At 58.3% G+C, this 16,389-nt stretch overlaps 1 protein-coding gene across 1 annotated transcript; it reads right to left on the bottom strand.

Annotated features, from left to right (window-relative positions):
- Positions 1-982: 982 nt before the first annotated feature.
- Positions 983-16,156, bottom strand: LOC311186104 (uncharacterized protein C19orf81; the record flags this gene model as incomplete). Its single annotated transcript, XM_084256992.1, has 6 exons — positions 983-1,178; positions 1,892-2,031; positions 3,449-3,569; positions 3,676-3,748; positions 8,555-8,613; positions 15,765-16,156. 6 exons carry the CDS (start codon positions 16,154-16,156, stop codon positions 983-985), a joined length of 981 nt encoding a protein of 326 aa, XP_084113118.1.
- Between the last annotated feature and the right edge of the window lie 233 nt (positions 16,157-16,389).

The raw sequence follows: 16,389 nt of genomic DNA, 5'->3' as shown, positions 1-16,389 counted from the left end.
CTGCCCCTAGAAAGCCCCCTCCCCTACTGTGGGTAAAGGGGGGAGGGCATCGCCCTCAGGTCCCCCTATGTTCAGCTGCCAAAGAAGGGAGCTTCCCCTCCTTCCCCAAGCCCATTCCCCCTCTGCTGCCCCCTACCCCTAAGGGGGGGGCGCTCCGTACATGGGGGGAGGGTGCTTGCAGCCCTCTCCCCTCACCACGTCAGGGATCTGCGGGGAACCTTGTGGGAGGGTCGTGGGAGGGGGGAGGGGAGCGAGGGGGCGGTGGTCGCGCTGGGCCCCTACCCGCCCCCTCCCCCTGGTCGGATGCCCCCCGTCCGCAGGGGGCCTGCGCGGCGCCCGTCTATCAAGGGCTTGTTCATTCTGGATGGGTGCCGCGGGGTTGGGGAGGGTGTAGGGGGTGGGGAGGGGGGAGGAGAGGTTGGGGTGGGAGGGGAAAGGGAACGAATTGGGGGGCAGCGCGGGGCAGAGAGGAGAGACAAAGCAAAAAGAGGAACAATAACAAAATACAAAAACCCTAGAACACACACAAACACAAAAAAAATTCAGAAAAAAAAACCTGAAATAAAAGCCCGAGAATTGTCTTCCAAGGGGGGTGGGAGGAGGAAAAGGAGGGGGGTGGATGAGGACGTCTGCCTCCCGGGGAGACGGGGATCGCCGCGCCCGGGGTTTTCCTTCGCGCGCGCTTCAGTTCATCCCTCAAGGGATTGGGACCCTGGAGTCCATGGCAGGGACCGGGGGAAGGTTTAGGGAGGCGGAGTTATACTACGGGGGTTCGTTCCTACCCCCCATCACCTCCCTCCCCCTGACTCCCCACCAAGATTTTGCAGCGAGAAATGGCTTTTGTACCAGGTCATTCTTTATAATTAAACTCACAGTATCCACCCCCTCGAGCCGGCCCCGCCTCCTTCCTGGGGAGGCCACGCCCCCTCCTCCGGGCTCGGGGGGGCGGGCGGGGCGCAGCGCACCGGGGCCCGCCCGCGCGTCAGTCTTCCTCGGCGGGGTCCGCCCCCAGCGCCTCGAGCATGCGCCGGCGGACCAGGGAGCGGCGCAGGTGCAGGCGGTAGTCGTCCAGCAGCAGCTCGTCGTGGCGCACGAGAGGGCGCGGGAGCCCGCGGAGGCTGAGCCCGGTGCGCAGCAGGCGCGCGCGAGCCTGGAAGTCCGTGAGCGTGATGAGCCACCTGCGGGCGGGCGGGCGGGGCGGAGGGGCGGGCGGGGCCGAGACGGGAGCGCCGGTCGCGGGTGCGCTCCGGCCCGCCTTGGGGCGTCCCTGCCTGGCCACGCTGCGTCTACCGCCTCGCGTCCCGCTGCCCGGCCCTGCGTCCCCGGGCTCTCCAGCCCCGCGTCCTCGCCGAGAGCAGCCTGTGCGTCGGCCTCACCTGGGCCCGGCTAAGCCCGGCCTTCTCTCGGTTCTGTCCGGTCATCGCGGGCTGTCGAAGCGCCAGCTCTCCAAGCCGCCGGCTAGCCTCGGCCCTTCGGAGTGGCTCCCCCTGACCTCGGTCCCTCCTGGCCCCGCTCCCACCTGTACACTCCAGGTCCATGCCCACCTGGTCACTCTGGCCCCGCCCCTACAATGGTGCAGCCCAGGCCACGCCCCCAGGCCGCCTTCTAGGAGGCCCCGCCCCCAAGCCGCGGAGGGTCCGGTTCTCCACCCCAGGCCCCGCCTCCTCCAGGGTCCTGCCCCCTCACCTGCCTCTCGCTCGGCCCCGCCCCTCACGGCTCCCACGCGCCGATGCGTCCAGGCCCCGCCCCCCAGGCCGCGCTTCCTCTAGCCACGCCCCTCGCCGCGATAGCGTCCATCTATTCGCCCGCCCCGACTCCGCCCCGCGCCGTGCTCGCTCTAGGCCCCGCCCCTCCCCGCCCGGCCCCGCCCCTGGCCCCGCGGCGGGCTCACCTGTTGCGGTGCCCCGCAGTCCCGCAGATGACGTTCACGTTCTCAAAGCGGATGCCGCTCACGCGCCCGCTCTCCATGGCCCCGGGTAACTCGGCCTCCAGTGCCTCCAGCACGTCCAGGTGGGTAAAGTCCTCCTCGGGCTGGGGAGTCAGAGAGACTCTAGCGTCCACCTGGACGCCGCCCGCCGGGCCCGCCCAGCCCCACGTGACGTTTGAGGGCGAGGTTCTCGGATCCCGGGATCCTGACGCTCGTGGAGGAGCGGGGAGGACAGGACTCTCGGGTCGAAAAGCATCTCCTGGCTTTCTAGGTCATTCTCAAGAAACTCAGTTTTCACCAAACCAGTTTGCCAAAAGCCAAAGCCGAGTTGACTGAACCGGAAACTTTTTGCAGCAAACTGCGTGACTGGCAAGCTTTTAGCCCCTTGAAAACTTCTGAAAGGATTTCAGTCGTATGCTTCCCCTTTAGGCTCATATTAGATATTTAAGGAGGTCAAAAAAGCAGGGTCAAAAATGGCTCCTTGTCTATCCAGTTAACACTCAGAAACACAGTGATAACGAACCACACTTTCAGCACGAGATAACCGGTCCGAGGTGGTGCACCATTGCTGAGGAACTGAAATGAAATTGGTCACCTCCAGAAGGTCAGCCTCGAGTGTTTATGTGGGAGTCCCCATGTTTAAAGCCACAGAGGAGAGCCTCGGTGTGGAGGTGGTCTCTAACACAAGGACAGAAGGTCCTGTGTTGGGATGAGTCACCCAGGTGAGCTGGGGGAGCCTGGCACACGATAAGCGCCCGGTTAACGTGACCTCCTCTCATTCACTTCTGGCTTGAGACCCTAATAGGCACCTCCCCTATTAGGTTGAGGACAGGGACTGGCAAAGGATCCGCGCCGAACGACCAGTTTGCCAAATCTGACCAAAACATGTTTTTTTTTTCTTACAAATTTTTGTTATATTTGTACACATTGCAGAATTTCACAATCGCTGTATTAGCAGAACTCCGTCTCCTCTCGCCTTGTCTTTCTTTTTTTTAAAGATTTATTTTTATTTTTATACAAGAACCGGGGTACAGGCCAGAGGCACGGAAGGGTGAGAGGATTCACCAGAGACAGAGCGGGGAACAGAACAGGCAGATGGACTGACATACACTGCGGAGGGGAGCAGTGGGCGAGACAGGAGAGGTCTGCCACGCCATGTGGGATTCTCCCTGCCCAGCCGGGAATCGAACCTGCACTGCAGAGGCTGTGGACAGCTTCACAGCACGGTGCTCAACCCACTGCCCCACCAGGGAGGCCCCTAGCTTTGTCTTTCAACCACCTTTCTTTTCTGCCTGGCGTCTCCCCCACTGCCTGCCCCTTGGCCTCTCCTCGGGAGAAGAAGCATCAATTAATTTGATGATTGAATTTCTGACAAATTCACACTCAGTTCTCAGTAACCCTCCTGGCACCGAACCCACAGCGCTGCGGGGCCACCTGTGCACCTCACTTTTGAGCCCATGCCCTTTCCAGTACCCCGCCCCGATTCTGCAGACACCAGGGCCTGGGGCCGGGGCCGCTCACCAAGGTCTCCATACACAGGCAGAGCGGCTGAGTGGTGGGCTGCGCGGGGAACTTGCGGATGCACGGGAGCTCTCGATCCAGCGCCTCATATTCTGCGATGACCTGACGCAGGTACTGCTTCCTGGGGAGAGAGCGAGCAGGTGGAGCCGCTGAGGTCAGGGGTCGCTACGTTGGCACACACTGGGGGGAAGCTGAGCTAAGAAGTCATGGGACCTGGGGCCACTCACGAGGATTTGGCCGGCCTGCTCAGGCGTTGAACCTTCATCTCTTCCGGGGTCTCTAGGTCCACAAGGAGGGCTCCTGGGGACGGAGAAGCCATCGTTAGCTGCTGTGAGCCTTCCCCAGACATACTCTGCTCAAATGGGCATCATCACGTGCTGTCCATGCCACCCCGTCATGCCAGTTTAAACTACCGAGTCTCAGTTCCAAACTCCACCCTTTTACCCCAGCTCTGTGATAACCGGGTTGGAGCTCTACCTTCGCCACTTCTGCTTTGCCAACTGGGTTCCTGATAGGCTCTACCTAAAGGGGGCGCTACCTAATAGGCTCTACCTAGAGGGAGGCTGCAGGCGGAAGGATGACGGAGGGATTTGCCCTTTTGCTTTCTCTTCTGGTCCGCTAACACCAGCGTCCCTCAGCCCCAGCAGCAGCGTTTGAATGCAGATGGTGGCTTTTCCACCACCCTCAGAAGTGGCCTCGCATTGGAACCAGCCTGCTGACAGCTCTCACATCTAGACCCTTCTAGACAACCCCACCTTTGGCCACTTGGGTCTCTTATGGCCAATCGTTAGCTGTCACCTTGATCCATGTCCCCCTCCCTCTATGATCCTAGAAAATTACCCAGCACACAACCTACCACCTGCAGGAAATATTCCTAGCCTTCCTTGCAGCTAGGGGTGACCACATGACTCAGGTCTCCCCAAAAGTGTCAGGGAGATGGAGAGTCCAACTTTGCAGTCGTTTGCTTGAAAGAAGTGCGTTTGCCTTAGACCCATTGCCCTTCCCTGGGCCTGGAAGGTGAGTGGAGCCATAGCTGGCTTCAACCAGGCAGGAGATGATGGAACAACCATCGGGCGGGAACCTGGACTCCCAAATTATCTGGTGGGGGTGACATGCCCCACGGATCCAGACACCTGCCTCCCCTTACACGAGGGGGAGATAAACTGTCTCAATGCCACCGCACTTGGCGGAAGGCGAGGGGTGGGGGGTCTCTTTTAGCTGCCAAAGCAGAAAGTAGCTCCCGACAGCCATGACATTCCTGGCCAGGTCTAGCGCCCCGCTCGGGCCTAAGAAATTTTACCAACATAGTCAAGACCACTCTATGATGGTGGACCAAGATAAAAATAAGGTCTTTGGGGGTCATGTCTCAACACAGCCAAACTGGGGCCCAGAACACAATGGCCATCACCCCCCCCCCTTTTCTGCTGGGGGCTGATGCTGTCTTTTTCCCACGAGCACCGCTCACTGCTCCGCCCTCATGTGCTCGCCTCCACTCCCTACCAGTGTCCAGCCCAGCAAAGCCCACTTCCTTGAGTCTCCCAAGTCACCTGACACATCCCAGTCTCACAGAAGTCCTTGCTAGCACCCCGGGGACTAAAACCTTTCGTGGGTAACGTCCCTGGCTTTCCAAGTCAACAAGCTGGTTGCAAATGGGCTGGTTCTCTGTCTCGCTCACAGATTGCAACATTTGTCAGTTTTCATGGTGTCAGTACTTCTCCCGTGGCCAATTTCATGCTACCCACAGTTTTAACAACCAGCTTGCAAAATTCAACAATCGACTCTCGGGAGCCAGTGGGGCTGTCTCCACACCCAGCTGGCAGCCTTTGCCTTCAGCGCGCTGCCACAGCTCTGTTTAGACCAGAGTAACCGCCCCCCTGGTCCCTGTCCTCCACCTCCCGCGTTTTTCTGCAGGGCAGCTGGGGTGTCTCAGCGCCCCATGCTTACACACCCCCAGAGGCTTCCTCTTGTCCTCAGGATAAAATTCTCACTGTGGTGAGGCTTGTCCCCCAGAGTGTGATCTGGGGGGCTTGTGTGAAACATAGCGTTTCAGGGTCCACCTGGATGTACTGGATCTGAATCTGCACTTCAAAACAAGATCCCCTTTGAGAAGCCCCTTCCCTGCGTGTGGCCACCCCTGTTGACCTCTCTGGTCATTTTCCTCCCGCCATCTTGGCCTCCCCTCCAACCCGCCAATGGAGTCATCTCCTCAAGCCTGCCCACTTAACAGTCATAATAACTGCGTGTTTATAGTCCCTTTTAAAAAGCCAAGCACTTTCAAAAGCACCTTCCACTGCCTACTCACAAGAACCTCCCGAGATAGGGTAGTTTAATATATGATGAAACGGAAGCACAGAGAGATTAAGTGACTTGCCCGGTGTCACAGAGCCTGATGTGATAGAAGCAGGGCAAAAATCTTTACACCTGGGAGAGTGTATGTTCTCTGTCTCCCAGCCTGCTGCCTCTCCCCCCAAACTCATCTAGAGAACAGACTCCTAATTCCTTTCTCCACTCACCCATGACAATAGCAGAGTGGGTTCTTTTACTTTTTTAAAAATTGTTTTTTCTTGATTTTCCATTCATTTACAAAACTATCATTTTGGAAGCACAACTTCACACTTCAACATGCTTCACTTCCCTTTCTACTGTGCAAGGCAGAAGGGAAGCCCACTTTGGAGGCAATCAGGGAAGTCTCCCTAGAGGAGGTGATGTCTGCAATGACCAAGAAGTTGCAAGGAACTAGATGTTTCATGCAGAGGGATCACCAGGGGCTAAAGTCTTTAAGCAATTTAGAATCACCTCAGAAACTTCCCAGAATTCTCTTCAGCCCCAAGACTAAGGAACACTGATCGCAATCGTAGGTTATTAATTATTTGTGAGATGTGTGTTTCATGTCTGCCCTCTCTGCCCAAGAATAGGCTGGGTCATTTCGTTCATTTGGCACTATAGGCAGACACTTGGGACCCATCAGCCTCCGAAGGGCCTGTGCCAACGTTTGCAACCCGATCATCAAAAATGTAATTGGTTCCAAAATACCACTAAAAGCAAACAGAAAACAGCAGAATTGAAATGAAAAGTAGGGAACACGCATCTGAAGAGATGTGAGCCTGCACCTCCAAACCATACTGTCTTGTAAGCCAATGTCACCTCACTACAAAATAATGCCACTTAAAATGAATGAATGAATGAAATGAACAAACATTGACCTACAAAATCGGCCAACTAGTCAACTAATTGCACTCAGTTTTTCTGGAACTATACACAAATTATGTTTCTCAGGTGGTTGCTTCAGTCTAGGTTACAGATGGTGTGGGGTATGGTCACTTAAAGAAGAAGCCTTTAAAACATTAAAAGAGGGGCCTCCCTGGTGGCATAAGGGGTTAAGCAATGCACTATGAAGCAGTCCACAGCCTCTGTAGCACGAGTTCGATCCCCGGCTGGCCAGGGAGCTGACCCATATGGCGCAGCAGAACTCTCTTGACTCGCCTGCTGCTCCCCTGGCAGTGTATTTCAGTCTGCCTGCCTGTTCTATTCCCCGCTCTGTCTCTGGTGAATCCTCTCACCCCCCTCCCCCATCTCTGGCCTGTACCCCAGCTCTTGTATGCATAAATAAATAAATCTTAAAAAAAAAACATTAAAAGAGACTGGAGGACAGAGAAACGGGGTCTGTTTTGTCACTAGGGTGTTGGCTCCGCCTAGCAATGCCCCTGGCCCTGAGTATGTCTTCAGCAGACACCCAAAAAGGAGATCCTTTCAGTCTGAGCAGTGCGTCTGATCCCCACTTCCTTCAGGGATACCCCATCCAATTTAAACCAATGTCTCCCAACCCTTCATAATCACCTGGAAGCATTCCAAAAATATCAAGACTAGGGTCCAGTCCTGGAGATTCTGATTAAATTGGATCTGAGTAAGGTTAGACGAGGTGGTTCTTTTTATTTCTTACTCCTCCCACCACGTGTTCAGCCAGAGTTGAGGACCAGGGACTGAAATAATGAAGAGGAGCCCATTCCTTTTGCCAGGAGCTGAGTGGGTGGGTGACTGCGTGCTGCTGGCCAATGAGAGGAGGAGAGGTCATCTGGGGAGCCTGAGAATGAACACCTCTGGAAGTGATGCCTGGAACTGTGGCAGCCACTTTGTGACCATCAGGCAAGACAGCTGGTGTGCAAAGGGGATCTCTGCATGACCAGCAGAAAGCAGGGAAATCGACATTGGGTTCTCAATGACTTCCTCGAACTGCTGACTCAACCAAATGCAAACCCTGCCCCACCTCTTGACAGAGTCCAGTGTTCTATTACTTGCCAGGCAAATGCATCCTCACTGAGACATTACTCGATAAATGTTGAATGAGTGAACAAATGAATGAACTGTGCTACAGCAGAGTGCAAGGGGGGAGGGGGCCCTGAAATAGGAGCCTCAAGTCCTTGGCTGGTCTCAGCCGGATAGGCTGATGGGCAGGAGCCCTATCCTGGGGTGATGGGGAATGAGGGAGACCTGTGAACAGGGGAGAGACAGGCCTAGCACTGGGTGTCAGAAAGACTTCTCTGGAGCCAAGCTGGGGAGGGGCTGGAGGGGAGAAAGGAAGGAATGAGGAGTCAGATGGAGAAAGTGTCCTTAGGGAAGAGGAGACCGAAGTGTGTGGGGAAGAGGTAGGGGTGGGGCAGAGAGAGTTGGGGCTGGAGGCTGATGACTGGGAATGGGGTAGGGGGTAGAACTTGGGGTCTAGTGCAGTGAGAGCAGGGGGAAGGACTGGCTTGGGGGAAAGATGCTGAAGTCAATGAATGCGGGAGGCAGGAGAATGTGAGGGGTCAGGGCAGGGCATGCAGGGAGAGAAGGACCTCAGAGGAATTGTTCAGGCCCCAGAGACTCATGGGAAATGTAGTTCTGGATTCCCAAACATTGGCCCAGGAACTGCATGGGGCTCATGGGGAATGTAGTTTGAAGTGTAAAGGGGACAGTCCAGGAATAGGGCGGACCTAAGGGTCTGGGGTGGCTCTCTCTGGAAGACTAGTGACTGGCTGATGGCCACGCTGGAAGCCAGGGCTACCGCACAATGTGTGGCTGAAGGAAATCCCCCCCAAGCACCCCACACAGACAGACCCAGCTCAGTACCTGCCTCCCTGTGCAAGCCCAGGGTGGAGGAGCCCAGGGGCGCCGCCTCTGGCTGGATCCTGGGGAGGCGGGTGGGGGATGTCTCAGGAAGGGGGGGAGAAGAGCTCTGACTGGGCCATCTGCCCCAGCTCCTTCTCCTGGAGGCTGCCTCCTCCTCCACTCTGGAGCCCCAGGGGGGGAATAGAGAACTGCAAGACTGAGGCCACGTAGGGATCCTGGTGCCCCTAACCTCGGAGAGCCCCTGGGTGCCCCAACTTCTTCCCCACCTTCCAGCCTCTTCCTGCACCTCTCCTTGTCTCCTCAAGTCTCTTTTCCCACCCCGCTCTCTCCCCCTGGCCTCCTCTTTGTCCCCCCACCTCTCTGCCCGCTTCCAGCCCTGCCTGTCTCCCAGTCTCCTTTCCCTCATTTCTCGAAGTCTCCCTCCCTGCCTCTCCTCCATCCTCTCCCTGGATTTCCCTGCCCTCCCCACTGCTCTGCCCCTCCCCTGCTCCATCACCCCCTTTTCCTCCCTCAGTTTCCCCGCGGACTCCCTAGACCCCCATCCCTCTCTCTCTTCATAGTTTTCTGTCTCTCTGTAACCCTGTCAGCCCCTCTGCCTCCCTACCTGCCTCCCCAGCTCTCCCCAGGCTCCTTTTCTCCCTCTCGCCCCATCCTCTCCTCTTATGGTTGTCTTTGCCATGCTCCCTGGCTCCCCTCCCCACTGTCACCCCCTTTCTGGTCCCACTTGCCCTCCGCTCATCCCTGTCTCACGAAGGCACTGGTAGACACAGGGGAGATTCAAACAGAAACTGGATTCTACCAGGGGGAGGGGGAGGTGAGCAGGGGGCCTGGTCGCCATGGTACCTTCAGAGGGAGGGGGAGGGGCGGGGCTTGGGCTCCTGGGTCGGAGGGGGGAGGGGGGTGGGGACGGGGTCTGGGCTCCTGGGTCTGAGGGAGGAGGTCTGGGGGCCTGGGGCCTCAGTCTGGGGGCTCCCTGGACTCCAGTGCAGGAGCGAAGAGGTCTAGCCACACAGGCGTCCACTGGGCACCCCTTTCTTCTCAGCAGCCCGATGACCTCCCTCCCCTCCCCTCGTGGCCCTGTCTGTGCCCTCAGTCTCTGCTCCTGTGACCCAGTCTCTAGCCCTCACCTTTCTTGCACGCCCAGCTGTCTCTGCCTTGCTGATTCCTGCGCGGTGAGCATCTGCTCCGGGCTTTCCAGGGACCAGACCTTGAACTCCTGAACGAATCCTCAGTGGAGAGCTCAAGACTCAGGCTCTCTGGGCCTCGCTGTAGCTGCCTCTCCTGCAGCTTCTTCCTGCTGCGTCCTCTCCCTGCCTCCCTCCCTCTCCCCATCTCTGTTTCTCTGGGTCCCTCCATCTGTCTCGCTCCATCCCTGTCCCTGTCGTAGCCCCACCTGCCACTCACCCCATCCTTCAGGCCACCCCTGCCCCTTCGCTCCCTGGCTGGCCGGCAGCCTGGGGCACGAATCCCTGAATCAGCACTCTCCTCCTCTGGCAGAGGGATGTTGGCGCTGCGGTGGGGTGGGGCTGGCTGTAGCCCAGCTCAGACTTGCCGCCAGGCCAGTGCCGCTTTCCTTTCTCAGAAGAGGTGCGTCTGTGTGGACACACGTGTGTGTGTCTGGGTGTGTCTGCATCTATTTCCAGGCACATTGTGAATAAATCTGTGGGTGTTTGTGCAAAGCCGTCCATGGTCCACTGGCTCGTGCATGCATGCGTGTAACCGTTCCTCCTCCACCGTCCTTCCTGCCGTCCAGCCAGCCCTCCAAACAGGCCCCCTCCGCCAAGCATCCAGCCACCCTTCCCCTCATCCAGTCACTCACCTTTCCATCCACCCTTCCAGCCGCTGTCCAACCTGGACCTCACCCACGCAAGCACCCCTATCCTTTCACCCACCCCCCATTCAGCCATTCACTCATCCATTCACCTGCCATCCTTCCAAGCATTCTTCCAAGCATCCAGTCAAGCATCCACCAGTCCAGCCAGCCACCCGCTCATCCTTCCACCCACCCACCCCCATCCCTCCATCCACCCACTCATCCTTCCACCCACCCACCACCCATCCCTCCATCCACCCACTTATTCATCCACCCACCCATTCCCCCATCCCTCAATACACACACACACACACACACACACACTCCTCTATTTATCCATCCACTTGTTCATTCATTCAACCGAGTGGCTCTGCGCACTGTTGTGTCAGGCAGTGGGGACATAGTGCTAAACCTAACCAGTGCTCCCCTGCGCATCTCCAGTGCTCAGCAGTCCTCCCCAGCATGCCAAACTCCCTCCTACCCTAGGCCTTGTGCTATGCTCTTTTCCACTCCCAAAGGCCACACCGCTAGGGCCTGCACCCAGGGCTCTAGTTTCAAACCCCCATGACTTTCACTCTCACCTCTGACTCTTCCCAGCTGTGTGACCGTGGGCAGGGCACTTGCCCTCTCTGAGCCTCAGTTTCCTCACTTGTAAAATGCAGGTCAAGCACACACGAGCTAATCACTAATGGTGACAACAGCAAACACTACCTATTTTTCCTCAGCACTTTGTATGAATTTAACTTAACCCTCAAAATAGCTTAATGAAGCTGGGTTTAAAAAAAAAACTGGGGGCCTCCCTGGTGGTGCAAGGGGTTAAGACGCAACCTATGAAGCTGTCTGCAGCCACTGCAGCATAAATTCGATCCCCGGACAGGGAGCTATCCACATGGCGCAGCAGACCTCTCCTGTCTCACCCGCTGCTCCCCTCAGTAGTGTGTTTCAGTCAGTCTGCCTGTTCTGTTCCCTACTCTGTCTCTGGTGACTCCTCTTACCCTTCCACACCTCTGGTCTGTACCCCAGTTCTTGTCTGCATAAATAAATAAATTAAAAAAAAGATTCAGAGGTATATAGGTTCATGCCTCTTCCGGTGCATGACGCCACCCACACCTTCCACCAAAGCACCCACTGCCCCCCACCATAGTCCACTGGAATCCCATAATCCCATCCCCAGATGGCCCTCGGGGAGCCTCAATTCACAGTCAGATTTCTATGGTTTGGTTCAGTTTTGTCACCTCCTTTGCTTCGTTTCTCTGTGCTCCCCATAGGAGTAAAACCATCTGACATTGCCTTCTCCTGACTCATCGTGCTGAGCACCATGCCCTCCGTTGCGTCCACGTTGCTGCAAACGGCAAGTTTATCTCTGTTGCTAGCTGAGTAATATTCCACCACGCGCACAGACCATAGCATCTTCCTCCACACTCATCTGGCGCTGGCGCCTGGGCTGTTGGTGGGACCCGGCTGTGGCACACGGGGCTGCAGTGAACACAGAAGAGTGTTTGCAATTCCTTGGGTAGCTTCCTAGGATTCGCATTGCTGGGCCACAGGGTAGATCTGCATTGAATTTTTTGAGAAGCAGCCATACTATTTTCCACAGTATGGGCCGGGGCTATTCCAGACCTCTCCGCCCTCCCCAGCACTTGTTTCTGGGCTGTTTGGGGCCGGCTGTTCTCATGGGAGTGAGGTGCTATCTCATTGTGGTTTTGATTTGCATTTCCCTGCCAATACGTGTAGAGGAGCACGTTTCCATGCGCCTGTGGGCCATCTGTGCGAGCACGCGTTGGAAGCGTGTCTCGGCCAGCTCGTCTGTGTGCACAGCGCTGACTGTGCGCTTCCTGTGTGCTGCCTTCCACGTGCTTCTCTGGGAAACTGGCTGCCCGTGACCCAGGGCAGCCCCGGTTGGGTGCAAAGGCCTGATTTTGAGTGGGTTTTGGGGAGCTGCATGCGCACACACACCGTGGGTGTGTCCCCGGTACAGCTTCCTGGGTGCAACTGTAGGTCCATCTGTGAGGATGCGAGCAGCATGGAGACAGGATTGCCGTGAATCTGGGCGGTGCTTCTGGGGAATTCTACAGAATGACAAGACTGCAAATTGAGACTTGAGCGATGGGGGGGTGGAGGGATCGGGTGCAGTTCGGGACACCCACCCCCTCGCAGTGAAAAATCCAGGTATAATTTTTAACTCCCCCAGAACTACGAACAGCCTGCTGTTGATGGGAAGGTTTGTGGCTAATATAAACAGGCTGTGAACACATAATAACAGATGTGCGTCCCCTGTAGTATATTCTTACAATCAAGTCAGCTGGAGAAAAGGAAATGCCATTAAGAAAATCAGAAAGAAGGGGCCTCCCTGGTGGTGCAAGGGGTTAAGATGCAGCCTATGAAGCTGTCCGCAGCCTCTGCAGAACGAGTTCCAGCCCCGACCAGGGAGCTACCCACATGGCGCAGCAGACCTCTCCTGTCTCCCCGCTGCTCCCCTCAGCAGAGTATTTCCGTAGATCTGCCTGTTCTGCTCCCCACTCTGTCTCTGGTGAATTCTCTAACCCCACCCCCCCACACCTCTGGCCTTGTATGCAGAGGTGTTCTTGTGTGCATAAATAAATAAATCTTTAAAAAAAATAAAAAGCAGAAAAAGAAAAGCAGAAGGAAGAGCAAATACCTTCACAGGAAGTTCACCTCTGTGTACAACGAAATCCCCCGTACCCTGGACCTAGGCAGTTCAGACCCCAGTTATTCAAGGATCAAATGTATAGAGGCAGCAATTGGGGGTGGTGGTGGAGGGGTGACCTCGCGGGAATTAGGACTCAACTCCTACCAGACTTGTCTCAAAATTGTGTTGGCAGAAGAAGCAAGCGGTTTTTAATTAGATTATATTTATAGGGTGCCCCTGGGACGAGACAGCATTGAGGATGATGGGGGGGGGGCCTCCAAGGCACCCCTGCTGGCTGTTGCTGTGGCCCTGGTCTGTCTCTAAGGCTTTTAACCTCCCTGAGCCTCAGCTGTCTCCTCTGTGAAATGGGACTAACATAACTGCATCCACCTCCGAGAACCAAAGCGAAGATTAAATGAGAAAACGCTTCCAGAGCACTTAGCGTGGCAATTATCCTGAACGGCTATTAATCCGCCCTTAACTGTTACTCGCTGCTTTGAAGACATACTCATTAAGCACCTACTTGGTGCCAATGCGGGAGTTTATAGTGACTGTTTTTTCCAACCCTCTGAATCCCTTAGTGAACACAGGCATCCTCCGTGCTGTGCACGAGAAAGTTGGGGTTCAGCGCTCAGAGCTCCAGGCCGGATTCAAACCCAGGTCCCCGCGGGATCCCCCCGCCCCCGCCCCCGGGGGCCGGGACTCCAGGCTCCGCCTCCCCGCCCTCAAACCAGCCCGGGTTCCCCAGGCCCGGCGGGTCTGGGGGGTGGGATTTGAGGTGCTAGGTGCCGGGGAGGTGGGGGCGGGAAACCCTTTGATCTGAGAATGGAGTGGGGGTGCGGGGAGCTCAGGGGCATTGGGAGAAGAGGTGACTGGGGTCCCGGAGTTCCCCGCCTGCGAAAAGATGGGCTGGGCCGGGCCCCTGGGTGTGAGGGGCGCTTGACCCGGGGCCCCGGGGCCGGGACGGGGGAGCGCGCCGGGTCTCCGGCGCCGGGGTCCGGGGCGCCTCCCGCCCTGCTCGCCGCGGCCGCGCGGTGTCGGCGCCCCAGCCGCAGGTTCGGAGGGGAGGCGGGAGGGGTGCAGGGGAGGAGCCGCGGACCTGCGACAGGGCGAGGGGAGGAGCCGGGCGGGCACCGCGGCGGGCGCGCGGGGCTGCGGCGACGGCGGCGCTCCGGTGAGTCCGCGCCTCCCCTCCCCCCTCGGCCCCCGCCCCAGCCAGATCCCGGGGGGCGGCCCCGCGCGTGGGGGCGGGGGCTGCTGCCCGGGCGCGCGGGCCTCCGGCCGGGGAGGGCAGCGCTGCGGCGCCTGCCGGCTGCCCCGAGAGGGGCACGTGGCTCTGGAGGAGGGGGCGTCCCGAAACACCTGGGTGTACCCCAGTCCTCGCCCACTGCTCCCCCGGGCGTAGGACTCGCTTACCCGCTCCATGGGCCCGAAGGATTTAGGGCCCCGGGGCCTTCTAGGTCCGGGACATCATTCCTCTGCCCCCTGCAGCGCCTTGGGACCCCGGCATCTGCCAACCCCCCCACCTCCAAAAAAATTCCCATCCCCTCTGCAGCCGGGAGAGGCTCTCAGGACCTCAACTCCCAGCAGTCCCTGCAGCGCCGGGGCTATAGAGCCGCTGCAGCGCGGGCGCGAGGCCTGCCGGGAGTTGTAGTGTCTCAGCTCAGCGGACGCTGGGGGCCGGGAGGTGGGAGGGAGGGGTGGCTGGACCGCCCGGAGGTCGCCTGGGGTCGAGCGGCTGGCCCGAGTAAGACAAGATGTGAGGTTCAGATCGACCTTTTTCTCCCGCCGCATCCCCAGACCCGGCACCCCGTCTCACCACCTGGCGCGTGGGGCCAGGTCTGCAGCCCCTGGTCCGCCCTGCAACCCCCATGGGCTGCCGCCAGCCGCCGCCTCGGCTGCCATCCAGGACACGGCAGGGATAAGCGCAGGTGAGTCTGCCCGCGCCGGGTCTCCGAGCGCCGGCTTTCTGCAGCCCCCCGCGGCACCTGTCCATCTGTCAGCCCTGCTCTGTCTGTCCCTGATTTCCCCTGCGCCCTCCTTCCAGCCCCGCGCTGATGTCTGACTCCAAACCATGTGTCGCCAATTTGCCCTCTGCCCATATCCGCCGCTTCCTCCTGGGCGCCTCATGTATGCCTCGCCCCCCTCGACTCCCCCACCGCCCAGCCTTGCTCTGCCCCGGGCTCGGTGCGCGCCCTCCGCAGCCTGTGGTCCCTCTCTGATTCCCACCCCAAGTGTCCACCCTTGATTTCTGCACCCCGTCCATCCTCCGGCTCCCTGGCTTTCTCCTGAAGGTATTTCTGGCCACACTCTTGCCTCCTCACTGCCCGGCTTCCCACCTTTCTCTGTGTTCCCCTGAATTACCCACCAGATGACTCTATGGCTTTTCACCCCAAGTCTCCAGCCTACACTTACCTCCTGTGTGTCTGTTGCCTCTGTCTGCCTCCTCTGGGCCCCAGTTTGCCCTCCCCCCACCAGCTTGGCCCCTGTCTCTGCCCCCTGCCTCTCCATGGCTCCCCAGCCAGCACCACACCCCGCCCAGCCCTCCTGCTGCTCCCCTGTCTATTCCCATCCAGCTTCCTTCCATACCTGGAGCTGGCCACAAGCCCTGGCCCACCCTGGGCCATCGGGCCATCGCTGTGCTGTTTCTGCTGCTCTGAATGCTTTTCCCTGCTCCAGCCCCACTGCCCCTGCCCTCTCCACCTCCTCCTTTGGGTCTTAGAGAATCCCCTGGGACCTCACCCCACCTTGCCTCCCGCTCCCCCTGGGCCAGGTGCTCCAGCTGTTTCCGGCCACCACGTCTCCCAGTGGGCGCGTCCTGTCTGTTCAGGTGTTTGGTGACCTGTTTACGCCTGTCTCCCCTCACTGGTCGTGACACCAGGAAGTCGGGGGACGCGTGGGGTTGGTTCCCTGCTGGATCTGCAGGAGCTGGCACCGTGCCTGGCGTGTAGTTGGCGCTCACTGAAGAGTTGCTGAACGAATGGATGATGAATGAGTGTCCCCTTGTCTGTCCATCCCTAGGGCCTGTCTTTTCGCCTGTGCGCCCTAATCTGGTCTCCTCATCTGCCCACCCCTTTATCTGGGCCTCCTCCATCACTGTCCCTTGACCGGCCCGTCCAGGTTCTTCCTCCTTGTCCATTCGTCCCTGTTCTCTGTCCCCTTGTCCATTCGTGTCACACCATCCCCTTGTTTGTCCGCCCTGTTTATGTCCTCTGCTCTGCCCCCGGATCTCAGTCCTCTTGTTATTCTGCCCCTAATTTATTTTCCCTCTTCCATTCCTCCCTCATATCTGTCCCCTCGCCCGTCCTCTATGTCCCACCCGCATCCCCTGGCCTGCCCTGCCTCCTCTGTCTCCGCATGCCCATCACCTCC

This window comes from Talpa europaea, assembly GCF_964194135.1.
Source record: "Talpa europaea genome assembly, chromosome: 16".
Taxonomy (NCBI): Eukaryota; Metazoa; Chordata; class Mammalia; order Eulipotyphla; family Talpidae; genus Talpa; species Talpa europaea.
This window is presented reverse-complemented; position numbering and strand designations above follow the sequence as displayed.